General features: G+C 39.5%; 1 protein-coding gene across 1 annotated transcript in view; it reads right to left on the reverse strand.

The window, feature by feature from the left end:
- Positions 1-15739, reverse strand: part of NALCN (sodium leak channel, non-selective) — a 310211-nt gene that overhangs the window by 259054 nt on the left and 35418 nt on the right. The window contains exons 4-6 of the mRNA XM_047720335.1: positions 13797-13880; positions 12287-12426; positions 12078-12206 (exon numbers count right to left, since the gene is read on the reverse strand). Coding sequence (XP_047576291.1) covers positions 12078-12206; positions 12287-12426; positions 13797-13880 — 353 coding nt within the window. The remainder of the gene's footprint in view (positions 1-12077; positions 12207-12286; positions 12427-13796; positions 13881-15739) is intronic.

Raw genomic sequence — 15739 nt, forward strand, 5'->3', positions numbered from 1 at the left:
AAAAGTCTTGAGGGATTATCCTGGTTTCTGGGTGGGCCCAACCTAATCACGCAAGTCCTTAAAAACAGAAAACCTTTCCCAGTTGTGGTTAGGGAGAGAGAGAGGCAGTGTTGCTGACTTGGAAGATGCTGGTTTCATCCCTGCTTCTCAGGTCATTCTCCTTTTCCATCTCCTCCTCCTGTAACTGGCCCTCGGGCCTGAGTTGCTCTGAGCTTGGTTCTTAGCCTCCTCTCTCTTCTCATGATATCTCTCTCCCTATGCAGACAAATCCATTTCCATAGTTTCAGTTCTCTCTCACCCTAGGTGTCTTTTGGAGTCTCAGTGGTATGTGTCTACCTACCTATTAGATGTCTCCACCTAGCTACACCCCAAGTGTCTCCAACTCTACACCCATTACTGAACATGGACTCCGTCACCAACAGTTCTTCATAATAAGCAGCACCATGAGACCTTCATCCAAAGTACTGAGCAAGCTTGAGACTTAGGAATCTCCTTGACACCTACTTCTCCCCCAACTTCCATAACTCATCATCATGTGTCCCTTAATATCCTCCAAAATATCTTTTGAGCTCATTCAGCTCTCACCATCTCTACCTCCACCTGCACCACTCTCTAGTCCCCTGACCAGTCATCCTGCAGCCCCTCTTAGCCCTTCTGACCCACTAGCCACAGAGCATTAAGACAGACTTTTCATAACCTGTCTTAACTGAGGTCCGTCTGGCAAATCTCATCCGTAAGATCCTGAAGGATTTGGCTCCTCCCCTTTCAAGTGTCCTGGTGTCCAACCATGGTGGGCTTCCCAGCTCTTGGTATGCTCCTTCTACCTCCGGACTTTTTCCTCTGCTTGGGAATCTCTCCTCCCATCTTTGTTTGGTTAACCCATCTTTCAGCTTTTGGGGCCCCCAGCCTCAATGTCACCTTCTTAGGGGAGCCACTCCAAATCCCTCAGACTGGATTAGACATCTCTGCTGTAATTTCTCAAAGTACCCACACTTGACATTTTGGGCTCTTGGGAAGTGTGAAATTCACGTTTGAGTGGTCAGCTGTTCACTGGGTGTCTTCCAAACTCTACTATTCATTCCCCAGCAAAGCCTCCAATTCCATATAGCCCCTAACACACAGTCTGTGATGGTTAAATTTATGAGTGAATTTGTCTAGATTATGGTGCCTAGTTGTTTGGTCAAACACCATGTACATGTTGCTATGAAGGTATTTTTTTTTAGATATGATTAACATTTAAATCAGTAGATTTTGAGTACAGCAGATTACTCTACATAACATGAGCGGGCCTCATCTAATCAACTGAAGGCCTTCAGAGAAGGTACTGAAGTCTTCTGAGAAGAATCCTGGCTCCAAACTACCTTTAGATTCAAGACTGCAACAAGCTCATTCTGTAATTTCCAGCTTGCTGGCCTGCTCTGAAGAGTTGGGTCTTGCTAGTCCCCACAATCACATGAGCTGATTTTTTTTTTTTTAAGATTTTATTTATTTATTTGACAGACAGAGATCACAAGAAGCAGAGAGACAGGCAGAGAAGATGGAGGGGGAAGCAGGCTCCCCGCAGAGCGGCGAGCCTGATGCAGGGCTCGATCCCAGGACCCTGGGATCATGACCTGAGCCAAAGGCAGAGGCTTTAACCCACTGAGCAACCCAGGCACCCCACATGAGCTGATTCTTTAAAATGAATCCCACTGGGGTGCTTGGTAGCTCATTCAGTTGAGTGTTGCACTCTTGGTTTTGCATCAGGTCACGATTTTGGAGTCCTGAGATCAAGCCCCATAGCAAGTCTGCTGGAGAGTCTCTCTCTCTCTCAAATAAATAAATAAAATGTTGAAAAAATAAAAATAAATAAATAAGTAAATAAATAAAATGAATCTCATTGCTTTCTATATTCACATCTTATTGGTCCTGTTTCTCTGACTAATACATAGTAGATGCCATCATAATTATTTTTTGGCTGACTGAAGCAATGTGTTTTTCCACCATTATTTAAACCTATGGCAAATTTATCTATGTGTTTGTTTATTTATTTGCTTATAAAGTAACTACAGAAGAAATTCTTCAACAATTGGATCCTATTGTTTTTATGAGACTTCTAAGTGTGATATCTAAAAATTGGCATGGATTTTCCATTTTTTAAATTTTGGCTTTAGTAGTTTCCATGTTTCAAAATGAATACTGGAATCCCTTGGAGCAGTTAATTATTTTTCAAAAGACATTAATTATCTGCCTGACATAAGGCTTTTTTGTTTGTTTTGTTTTGTTTTGACAGAGGGAAGGAGGAGGGGGCAGAGGGTAGAGAGAGAATCTTAAGCAGGCTCTCAGCTGAGTGTGGAGCCTGACTCGGGGCTTGATCTCAGGACTCTGAGATCATGACCTGAGGCAAAATCAAGAGTTGGATGCTTAACTGACTGAGCTTAAGTGACCCAGCTGCCCTTATTTCTTAATTCTTAAAATATCGTATTTACAAATAACATTATGTAGGGGTCTGAGATCTAAGAAATTGTGTCTTCAACTTGTTGCTAATATTGTTTATAACTACCGCCAAACAATACCTCAGCACTTAAGGGTTGTACGGCTTTAAGTTAATCATTACTCCTGATAGTAGAGATAGTAGAGAGCATTGATTGAGCCATATATGGGAGCACAAGGATTATCATCTCAGTTCAGTGATTAACCAACTTAATCACCTTGGGCAATTCACTTTGGCCATCTGAGCCTCAGTTTCCTTCTCTGTAAAATGAGAACCTTTTCAGCTATTATTAAAAAACAATCCACACAACGACCTCATCATACTTTCACGTTTTTAAAAGAAAGGTAATAATAATCGAGCGAACCAAGTGCCCATTGTGTTCTTCTCTCATCTATCCACAGGACTCACTAAATGCCAAATGCAACAGCTCAAGATGTTGTGTTCAAATCGCTTTATTCATTACTCCCAGTGTCATCTCTCTCTACTGATATCAAACGGCTGTCAGTGCTTGCTGCAACACGTTTAGTGCTGGCCTTTTGTAATGACTGTCAACTTATGAACATAACTATGCTTATCGTTACGTAGCCCCTTTTCAGCAATTATTTTTCCCATATTCTTGGTGTGGCCACTTTATTTCATTTGTCCATCTATTCATTCAAAATGATTAAATTTGAAAGGCCTATTCTATGCCACACAACATGCTAGGAATGGAGATGACTAAGAAGATATTTCCAGATCAGAGGCTTTACCACCTAGAAAAGGAATGACCACAGTAGAGCATGATGAATGCTTTGAGAGGCAGATATCGGCTCCCAGCGTTACAGGAGCACCTGTAGGTGGTGGATGGTGACCACTGGAAAGGTCTCCCAATGAGGTCATGTGACCACTAAAGGATCAACAGACACAAGATCTAGGGCAGATACACGTGCCGCCCTCCTAACCCCCTGCCCCGGGCATCCTGGTAAGTGGAAATTCCAGAGCCTGTGTGTGCAAGGACAGAGAATAAGAAGTTGCAGGGACAGAAAGAGAACAACTTTTTTACCCCTTCATTCGTAGGGTGTAGCTTGTTCACAGCTTCCTCTCAGGGGTTGTAAACAGGTACTTGTTACCGTAGCAAACACTTTCTAAACTACATTCTCAGAGATTGGCATATTGGGGAAAAAGACAAAAATCTGTGCTTCCCCCACAACTGACAAAGTGTGTCTGATATACTTGAGCTGACTACAATCTGTCCCTCGTTTGTGAGAATGGCCAAAAAGGCCAAACACACTAATTTACAAAAGAGATCATTAATGAAGTTATTCGCAAGATTTCCACAAAATATACCTATGATGGGAATTTACAGAAGATATATAGATAGATAAAGATATAGATTCTTGTTTATATTTTTCTTGTTTCCCTTGAAGAATTGAACATAAGCAGAAAAACACTGTGTTCTTGCAGCCAAAATGTGGTCCCTTTGTTGTAAAAAATACTCATAGCGGCTCAGCTACACCAAATGTGTTTCTGAAGTTTGCATTCCACAAGGAAACTGTCAGTGGTGCAAAGAAGGAGGTACGCAGCACAACAAATCCATACGCAACAGGGAACATAGTCCCTAAGAGCAGCTTGTCATTTACGGCCATCAGTAGGTTTCTCTTTTATTGACATTGTACGTTCTAGAAAGAAGTCATAAATGGAACATACTTCTGGTTGAACCCATGGAGTGAATCTCTCTCTCTGTCTCTCTTTCTCTTACGCGCGCACACACACACACACACACACACACACACACACACAGACACGAGTCTCTGCCCCTGGGAGGATAGTGAATGTATCCTTTGATACCTTGGGGCCTGGCTTGCCTCATTCCCAGTGGCAGGCAGAAAAACAAGGCTCACTTTCTTGCATTCAGAGGTGGTCCCTCTCCTGTGCTAACAACGAACCTGCTCGGACAACTCCCACCTTTGGGGTTCATTCCAGACAGTCATCCGGCTTCGTTCTCACTCCTATTTGGCCTCCGCTTTCAGGATTAATTAAAAGCTCTAATGAACTGGCCTGGCTACTGCTAATACTGGATGCTTTGGAGCACTAGCCACATCCTGGAATTTGCAGAAAAGAGACTACTTAGTGATTTTTGAAAACTTTTAATTGCTCTCTGGGACTTTTAGAAGGATTACGAAACAAGACAAGTAGTCTGAGGCAGGAAATAATACTGACATCACACCACTTTTTTAGAAACAAGTAAATCTGGCCTGTTTTCTAAGAATTTGGGGAATAAATTTCCCCTTACTGTAAAGCTGAGAGTATCTTAATCTGATTTTCCATTCTGTAATCCATTCCTGAGTGGCTAGATTGACAAAGCCATACCATAAAGAACTGAATTCATTGTGTATCAAAATGGTAAAATTAAATATTTTTCAAATAGTGTATGTAATTTAAATGACAAAACGCGATTTTCTTTTGAAAGCAAGCATTTTAAATCATCATCATACTTGTTGTATCTGAATAGTTCTTTTAATCATTTATTTTCTCCAACTTCACCTCCTTAATTATAGTGCTCACTATTTTGCCGATATGGGTAATATGTGCTGATATGTGGCAAGGACCGGGAAACTGGCATCTGAGCAAGGGTTCGGCAAGGAGAGGTACATGAATGTATTCAGAGTATCAAGAAAGTGAAGTGTCAGGACACAGAGCTGGAAACATGAAAACTGTTTTGAGGTTATAAGACAAAGGCTACCACCCTTGACATTGTGAATCTAAGCCAAGGGCTCCTTAAGCAGTAACTCTTTTTCCCTTTGCTGGAGAAACCACAAGATCTGGGGTGAGAAGTTATCTGGAAGGAGTCAGTTGGCCGGCTGGAAAATGGCCACCAGAATTCGGGGCCAAGATTACAGATTTTCAGTTGGTGATTTTGCCCATTAATTCATGGGTGGCAAGGAGCTCTTTCCTCTTCTCTTTCATGAAGATCATCATATCTAACCTATGAGATCACGTTATGAATTAGCAATTAGGAACACAAAGTGCCACACACGTACAAGGAACTCCAAATAGACTCATGTTTACTGGCTGCAGTGTGGCTGAGAATGGCAGGGAGAAACACTCCTTCCCACTCCGACAGGGGTCCATCCTTTGGGGTCAAATGATGTCAGGGCTCACTGTGCTAAGAACAAGTAGCTGCCTTAAAAGTGAAAATCAGGGAAGGATGTGGAACGTGCCAGATCCCCAGTCCCCGGGCACCCTCAACCACACAGTATGCCTGCCCAGCTCAGGCACTAGACCTAAAAAAAAGTAGGAGTCACTGAACCATAGTATTGAGATAACTGGCCTGCAGATCTCAGGACACACCCACCACTGGTCTCTGGAATGACAAGAGGCTCTGATCACCTCTGGTGCTTCTTAGACATTTCTAAGGAACCAGCCTTCAGGGATCAGGGAAGTCAAGCTCCCCGCAGGTCGGGGTATAGCGGCTGAAAGCTTAGCATTCTTTGAAGACTCCAGTTTTATCTTTGAAGAAGCCATGCAAAGCCTGTGTTCTACTCTATTAACACTTCTTTGGGAGTGTTAATGTAAAACTAAGGTTTTAAAGCACTGATTTCTAATCCAATTGATTCTGAGAATCTTAGCCCCGCTCTAAGTATGAATCTATGGGTGTGGCTTGGAGTTAGTATTTTTACAGAGCTTGCCAGATCTCCATCAGAGAGATCTCGTTCTGGAAAAGAATCCCCCAAATGTACTGCTTATGCTGTTATGGTCTCCGTACGCGACTGTGTTTTCTTCGGAGGGAAAGCAGGCTGGTCACGTTGAACCTGAGCTATCAGAATGAGGCGAGTGTGATTTCTACACAGACCAACTACAGTGAGTGCTATCTGCGAGGGGCTGAATCGTCAGGGATCCTCATTTGCATTCATATAATATGGTCCCAGGACCTCATGGCAGAATTCAGTCCTAATACAAGCGATCTTAACCACTACTCATCTACTCCAAGCAGAGCCTATCTCTTAAGCAGGAGCTCCTTGGAACCAAGGGAAATGAAACATTATACACAAATATTTTGGACACACACATGTTGCAGATCATCTCAGACACTGACCATGGTACCGCTGAATATTTAAAGGCACAGAAATTGGTGTCAGGGAGAACTGGGTTTCAACCCTCCTTCTACCTCTTATACACTGTTTCATCTTGGATCGCTTCCTTAATCTCACTAAACCTCAATCTCCTGGGCTGTAATACAGAGTGTGAAAATAGAATATGACATCAATAGGTCGTTGTGGGTATTAAATGAGGGAAAAAAACCAGTTATCAATTGTTCAGTGAAAGTTATTTACCATTAATGTAAGTCAGAGTTTTATAACCTATGTTATTACATTCTCCTCTTTTTGTGAAGTAAGCTCAGAAGAAGTGCTATATTGTAACTGATCGAAAGAAACTACCCACGGTCTTTTAGACCCTTTTTCAAAGTGTAGGGTTTTCTTTTCTTTTTTATACTAAAGACACAAAAATAGTTTTGCTGTTCTGGTAAAAATCGCTTTGGTATTTATTTTTATATGGTAATTCAGTTTATTCTGAAATATTTTCTTATATTTAATTTTTTTTAATTCATAGCATATGAAAAGTTGATTTAACTGGTGGCTCAGTTGGGCCACATCCTTGAGATGGGTATGCACAACCATTTAAAAAGAGATCTATGGAGTAATATAAATATATTGCATGCCACTATTTTATAGATTGGATGGGGCAGAATCCCCTGGAACATAATATCTACACGGGGATAGAAAGAAACCAGATGTCATACGGACTTTCATTTTCTCTATGCCATATAAAGACTTTTATGCATGTGATGTGGATCTATATGTGCATATAGGTTTACAAATGTGGGATTACAATATGGTAGAAGTTGCTCAAATGGCAATCAAGCATGGGCTGGGAAGTCAGACTTGAGTTCGAATCCTGCTGCTCTCACTTACCAGATAAACGTATTATTTAATTTCTTTGGGACTGAGTCTTCATCTGCAAAATGGGGGAAATAATTGCTTTCAGGTTGCTCTAAAAATTAGTTACAGAAGCAAAATATATGAGATATACTAGGTGTGCCACAAATGTTGCTATTAATTTAGTTAGAAATCTACATGCACCCATCAGAGCATTTTCATTTCTTATTTAAATATTTTAAAGAGGAGCTTTCCAATACAGATTTATCCAAATTTGTTCTTCTATCTCCCACCCAGCAGACATCTCTGCGGGAATCCATTTAAGTTAAATGTAGCAGTCTGTCTTCATCCTTCAAAAGAAGTTTAAATATAAATCAAGAAGACTTCAAAGACCTTTGCATGAATTTGAGGCAGTCATGATTTTACATATTCTGCAAAATTCCCTCATGATAAAGTCCACAGAAATTAGAAATTAATATTTTGGGTTCTACCACTCTTCTATTTTTAATTCTTCTGACCTTTCCATTAAAACAACCTCATTATTTTGTGAACAGAATGGATAAGCCAATAATTCATTTATTTTCCAAGTACCCTAAAGGATAAACTTAAACATTCTGTGGGACCTGCAAGAGAAAGCTAACCCAAATCCAACTCTATATTGTCTCTAGGCTAAGTGTTAGTGATATTTTATAAAATGCCACTGAGTCCTACAAGCTACCCCGGGTGGTGTAACCATCCTACAATTCCCCTGAGATGGAAAAGAAAGCTGTTAGTAATTACTGTGCCACAGAAAAGACAGACGAGGATCATCCTAGCATCTGTGATGGGTGGTTCCCCCACTTCCACATCTCAAAACTAATGGTTCAGCCATTATAAGCATTTACTTGAACTCCTGACGGAACCCTGTTCTCCGTAGAGTCAACTTTTATGTACTTCATATTTACAATTGCTTCCTTTAGAGTTTTTCTAATTATCTCACTCTAGGGAAGAAGATTTCATTATCTGATACGAAGCAAGGACTAAATTTCGCTCCTTTCTCGGGGAATGGTAATAAGGTGGCAGATAAGTCTTCCTCTTTTCTATCTCACCTACCAGCTCATTTTCACATGTTCATCTTGTAGCTTCCGGGAGATTTCTGCCATCCCATTCGGCATTTTGCAACACCTGTTTCTGCCAGAAGCTACTGCTCTTCTCAGATTTCTTTAGGATAAGGACTGCTTTGCTTAGTCAAATCCCATGCCTTGTTCCGTAATTGCCTTGCGTCGCCATTCATTATCAGAGAAGGATCTGAGGCTTTAGGAGTAATGTTCCCAAGGACAAAGCGAACACTCCCTTCTCTCAGCTTTAAAAGAAATCAGCTCCATCTAAAAGCAAAACTGTGTGGCTTGAGTTGCTTCCTTATTTATCTGTTTGCCTCACAGACTATTCATAATCAATTCCAGAGCTCAGCCTTGAAACAGGGGATATAAGGTTTCTGAGCAGACACAGCTCTGCCTGCAAGCTCTCCCATTATTAGGCTACAGTGCATGCAAATCAATTAAGTGGAAATCGGACGACTGTAAAGGACAACAATTAAGAGAAACGAGTTCCTGACAGCGACTGGCAAATCTCTGGAAACACAGCCATCATACTGTAGTTTAATCTCTGACTCATAGATGTTTATGAGAAATTCCTAGTTCAACCAAAGGAAACAAAAAGGTTGGAATTTTTTTTTTTTAATTGGGATTTTTACACATCTTATTTTGACTCTGGGTGGTTTTTAAGTCTCTAAAAATAAATTAAGGTCTGGTTGGAACTAATGGTAAAATGGCATCAACAATTTTTCTGCTTCTCAGTAAGATTCAGTTAATAGTGAACTGAAAATTAAAGGAAAAATGGTATAAGGGATTGGTCCTTGAAATGAATCGTCAAACTTAACGAAAATTGCTATTATGAGCAATATTACTACTCTGCAGCTAGTTAACTATCTTCTTCTCAAAGAGAAATTGTCACATAAAGGGAAGACAAAATAAATGTGTATGTTCATAAAGCTAACAGGCAGATTTTATAAATACGGGAAAGAGAAAATGCAGACATTCCTCCATAACTGCTATGTCTAGAGTAACTGAAAATTCTGCCAAAACGTAGGTTAACTCTTCATAGAGAACTCCATTTTTAGGAAAAAGTGATGAGTTGAGCGCTAATATTCAAAATACAAGAGGTCTTTTAATAATTTTTTCAAAGCCATTCATGTCCTAGCACTGGGTGTGGTGAAGAGACGGCAAAGAGCACTTTCTGAAGTGATGCAAGGGCCCTGAGGTCAGAGATGCTGCTCTATCTCTTCCCTGTTTCCGTGTCCACCTTAGGTTTGCCAGCAGGATGCTTGATCTTCTAGCTAGTTTTACAATTCTAACAAGCTTTAGAATTCTCACACATTCTAACCTGATTTTTAATAAAATGGAAACTTTAAATCAGCTTCCTGTGCTTGCAGCTATTAGAACACAGCAGCTTTCTTATGCGGAAGCTTCCTCTGCTCTTCGCCTCTATTCTATTGTTTCCCGCCCACACAATATCTTTTTCCCACCTCCATATTCACTCACGGAACAATCTAGACACATTTTACAGCCTACATACACTTAAAAAAAAAAAAAAACTACCTACAGTCTTTATTCCACGCATGTGTCTCTTCCCTCACCCACGCAGGCAACCCCCTTACTCACCTCTTCCTTCCACTCCCCCGCCCTGTGTATGTGTGTGCCAGCTCCCTGCTTCTCTCCACTCTTAGCGTTGCTTTTCTATTTTTTAACCATTTCTCCCTTGTCACATTTAGCAGCTTGTTTTTCTCCCTTTTTTCCTAAAATTTCCTCTTGTATATCAATTTGTCACAATGTTATTATTATCTGTCTAAATATAAAGTATTATGCACCATGCCTTCAAGACATAGTTACTAAGTACTTACTCTGTGCAAGAATACTAGGTACTGGCCCCAAGAGGGATCTTCTCCACCCTTGCCCTTTGTATCCTCAAGGAATTCATAGTACAATGAGAAAAATGGTGGAGGTGTGTGTGTGGCGGGGGGGGGGGGGGGGGGGGGGGGGGGGGAGGTTAGCTAGGAGGGCCAGAGGGTTAGTTCTGGCAAACTGGGCTATATTAAATTCAACTCTTTCCATTACAAACAACAAGATCGATTGGATAAATGGTAACATTTAGAAATATATATCTGGGTTTATAAGAAAGGTCAAAAGGTCAGAGGGAACTAAAAATGGAGAGAGGGAAGTCCATGAACTGACAATATATTGGTCTGGATGGGGGGTAAGTGTCCAGTAGCTAAGAGCTTGGGTTTTAATGCCACAAGAGGCAGAAAACAGAGTCCAGAGCCTACGGAAGGCAGGAAGCTAGAAAATGACCCCATGCATATAGCCATGTTATAATCCAAACAAATTCCAGAGTGTAATATGGGTGAAAGGATAGTCAAATAGATCAAGCACAACAGAGACCATCGGTATAAATCCATATATAGACAGGGAATTAGTGAATGAGAAAAGTGACATTAAACTCAGAGGGCACAGCACACGATAAGTCGTGCTGGAACAACTATCTAACCATAGGAAGAAACTTAGATTTCTGCTTTACCCCAAAACATTTCTAAACTGTTATCATGAGATATACTTGACATAAAATAAATGGCACATATTAAAACATACGGCTTGATAAATTTTAACATGTGCACAGACCACAATCAAGATAGTGAACATACTGATCAATCTCAACCTCCTTTGTTTAAGATTTCACTTACTTATCTGAGAGAGGGAGAGGGAGAACAAGTGGGGGTAGGGGGTAGAGGCAGAGGGAGAGGGAGAAGTAGACTCCCCGCTGAGCCCCCCAGGTGCCCCAACCCCAAAGGTTTCCTAATGTACCCTGGTAACCCTTTATTCTTATCCCTAACCTTACTCCCAGGCAGTCACTGGTTTCCCTTTTGTTGTTACAGATAAGCTTGCATTTTCTAGAATTTGGTATGCATGGAATCACAGAATATGTCGTCTTTTTCATCTGGCTTCATTTGCTCAGCATAATTATTTCAAGATTCACCCAAGATGTTGTGTATATCAATTTCTCATACTTCTTTTTATTGCTAAACAGTATTCGTCATATGGATATACCACAATTTGTTTATTCATGTACCTGTTGGTGGGAATTTGGATTGTTAGCAGTTTGGGTAATTATAAATACAGTCACTATGTATAAGTCTATTTTATGGACATATGTTTTCGCCTCCCCTGGTTAGACACCTGGGATGGAATGAACAGGATACATGGTAGGTGTCTGTTTAACTTTCTAAGAAACTGCCTGTTTTTCCAAGTAGTTACACCATTTCTCATTTCCATCTTATTTAAATAGGAAATGAAAATACTCAGATGGTATTATGGTAGCATACTCCTCATTCTGTCACACTGAAGAAAATCTCCAAATGCACACTTTGAATTTGCTTAGTCTACTTTCCCAAGGGGTTACATTTTTCAGTCTGGCTTGCCTTGAATACTTGTGTTAAAAAAATCAGACAAGAAAATTTTGAGGAAACAGAGAATATAGAACAGAGCACATAAGGGCTTTTTTGTTCAACTTAGACATAGAGTTTTCTCGTAAGATTTGCAGAAAGTTTTTTGTTAATCATGTAAATTAAAACACAGTTAGTAGATAAATAAACTTACCCTGGTTTTGTGTCATTTACTACACAGTGATAGGTAAATGTTCCAAACATCTGGACTCCTAAAATTCCATAAAGAAGTAGAAAGAAAAGTAGGAAAATTGAAACGCTCCATATTTGTTCTCCCGATCGCCTGCGGGGGGGGAAAAGTAGGCAAAACTTACAGAAATGTCATAAGCTTTTCTCCTTAACTTATGTAAGAGCAGTACTTACTTTAAAATGTTTGTAATCCTGGTCCTTGGTAGCTCAAATCGGAAATAAATTCGGAATGCCCGAATCATAATCAGTGGCCTTGGAATCCGCAACATGCCCCAGGGTGACATCTGGTCAACTATATCAGCAATTTCAAATACCTGTGAATTAAGAGGTAAGAAGAAACAAGCTCGGAGCTTCCCTTAGCTTTGCCCGTATTTATGACAGACACAAGACAGCATTGGATTTGCCACACTGAACTTTGCCCTGCATTCTTTTCCACTGAAATGGTCCTTTTTGAAGCTATAGCTATCTTTGGAGAAATGAACACATAAACTAATGTAAATGCCATTGCTCTTACTCATTTCCCGTATAATTCATCGAAGCCCAGTTTTTAATTATAAAACAAGTGCCAACTTAGAGCACAGAATAAGTAGGCTGAGTTTTCCTCACCAATAAGGTCAGTTGGTGGAACTTTTTTAAATAGCTAGAACACAAAGTAATGGAGAGAGGGTTAAGGGTATTATAAAAAAAAATAAAAAAAGGAATTGTACCATTTCCTAAAAGAGGCAAAAATGATAATTAGAAAACATTTGTCAGTCATTTAATAGCTATTAAATGGAAAAGAACGCATGAATATGCAGGATGAATTCAGATTGTTGGAGAGGCGAGCTCTGTAAAAATAAGGAGAGCTTATCCATAAGCATTGACATGACTCTGCAGGATGGACTGAATTTATTATGTTCTAAATTTTTTTTTTAAAGATTTTATTTATTTATTTGACAGACAGAGATCACAAGTAGGCAGAGAGGCAGGCAGAGAGAGAGAGAGGGGAAAGTAGGCTCCCTGTTGAGCAGAGAGCCGGATGTGGGGCTCGATCCCAGCACCCCGGGATCACGACCTGAGCCGAATGCAGAGGCTTTAACCCACTGAGCCACCCAGGCGCCCCTTATGTTCTAAATTTTTAAATGAAGAATGTACTATCTTGAGTTGAATTAAACACAAAACTGAAGCCTGAATGAACACATGGAAATGAATTCTATTACCCAGTAAAATCCCACCTTTAGCCTTTTAAATATAAGTTCTCCATTTCTCTTAGGAAGGCACTTTCTATTTGCGATATGGTATTTTATGTTCATCCCAATGTATCTCTATTAGTCAGCTGTTTTTAGTGGGGATTCAGTCACATAAAAGACCAGAATTTTAATATTTAAATTTTTTTATTCTACAAGATACAGAAATGTTACCCCATGTTCTGTCCTTCATTTTAAATAAATATATTTTTATATCTTTTTAATAAGAAATAATTTGCTATGGTATTGATGTTCATTTCTGCTTAAGAATCGACAGATGTGACTGACAAAGATTAAGATGTTAGTTTTTTATCATAAACATTTAAAATAACATGATGTTGAGGAAAGTTACACCATCACATTTGACATATACTGATTACTATTTTTATTTAGATTTTCAATGCAAAACAATGCACATTTTGGAAAATACCCCCATGTAAATTAAAAGTTTTAATTACCTGTAACACCAATGAAACCCAAAGGCAGAAGACCATAAATCCATCAAAAACACACCAGCGATCTTTCACATAGGAACTATCCCCCTAAAAATAAATTTCACATGGAGTTATCATGCAAAATTAAGAATTTCAAAAAACATCTGTGGAGAGAAGGGTCAAAGGTTAATTCAGTATAAACTAGCCATAATTTTTGCATCAAAACTGAAGAAACTTTCAGAATGAGTACCTTTAGCTTTTTATTTTATTCATAACAATTTATTGATTTATTTGACCGAGAGATACAGAGAGGGAACACAAGCAGAGGGAGTGGGAGAGGGAGAAGCAGGCTTCCTGCTGAGCAGGGAGCCGGATCCCAGGACACAGGGATGATGACTGGAGCTGAAGGTAGGCGCTTAACCACTGAGCCACCCAGGTGCCTGGTGGAACACCTTTAGCGTTTTAAATGGCATTGTATATGAAGAAAATAATTTATGAAACACAAGTAACTCCAGAGCTACGCATGGAAAATTTTAAGTTCACATAAACAGAAAACATCACTACTTTTTCTCTTAGCCACACAGATACTACCATTTAAGAAACCAGAGGTCATCCCACACAGGAGGCAGCTTAAGTCCTAAAACAGCTTTCTTCCTACAAGAAGTAAGGACAATACTGGTCAGCATGAAGACCTTTAAGCCTGTGGATCAACCACCATGAGTAGGAATTTAACAAGGAATTCACCTCGAGCTAAATTAAATGTGAAGAAGAAAATTGCCTTCATTATCAAATATATTAACATATATTGACTTGAATTGGAGTCACATGTGATAAAGAAGACACACTACTTTCACCTTTTAATAATGAACCTACTCTGACGTTAGGATGCGTATTTTTATCAAATGGGAATTTCAGAAAAAAAATTTCCCTTTTGAGCAACAAAACAGAAAAACCCACCAGATTAGAATTGGAACCTTAAATAGGAAGGCCTTTGCTTTCTTAGGACTGCCCCATTAAGTCACCAGCTCCATCATAATTCATGAAACTCGGTTCTGAATTCGGTGACACCTATCATTACCAGCTCTGACTGAACCTGCTTAGGAAATAAAAATCGGAACAGAAAGCCAAGATTTTAAATAAAAGGATGAAATCTGTGGTAGGATATTTAGGAAAATAAAATAATTTCCAGGACTACCTACACTTAGTAATAAATAGGCTATCAAAAAGACTCCTTGAGAAGTTTTCAAAAATAATCTATATTATTCACAAAACTAACAGTATGGTAACTCACTTCATGGAAGTTATCTGGCCCAGATGTGAAGTGTAAATTCAACTTAGTTAATGCTGAAGAATCATCTACTTTACATAAGAGGATGTATAACGCCTCTTGAAACACACACACACACACATACACACACACACACACACACACACACCAATCTTGCATAGAAAAACTAATACGTACACACCCAACTAATATGTAAGATAGAACAACTTGTAACAAAGCTATAAACATGGTGGGGAAGATAAGAAGATTAATTCTATGAAGAGTTTAGAGAAAAGAAGTCTAGTTCTCAAATACCTAAGAAATTTTATCATTACTAAGAGAATCAACCAAATTTGGTAATTTGTATATTTGAGAAGTTCACAAAAGAAGTATGAAAGAAAGCCTGAGGCCTGGGGTCTGGGTAACTAGGAGGACAATGACCCTGTTAAGTGTTATGATCATCATATGTTGATTTAAACGTGATGACGAAAAATTGCACCTCCGGGAGGCATTGGTTTCAAGAATGCGTGTGTGTGCACGCATGTGCGTGTACACACACACACACACACACAGAACAAATAATTTAAGGATGTGATCGTTGTCCTCAAAACCTCACAAAACATCTTTCACTAAAAGTATCATATTTGCTTTGTCCATTGTATAGTTCACTGAAAATATAAATTATAATCTAAATATAGAC

The sequence above is a fragment of the Lutra lutra genome, chromosome 3 (genome assembly GCF_902655055.1).
Source record: "Lutra lutra chromosome 3, mLutLut1.2, whole genome shotgun sequence".
NCBI classification, from domain to species: domain Eukaryota; kingdom Metazoa; phylum Chordata; class Mammalia; order Carnivora; family Mustelidae; genus Lutra; species Lutra lutra.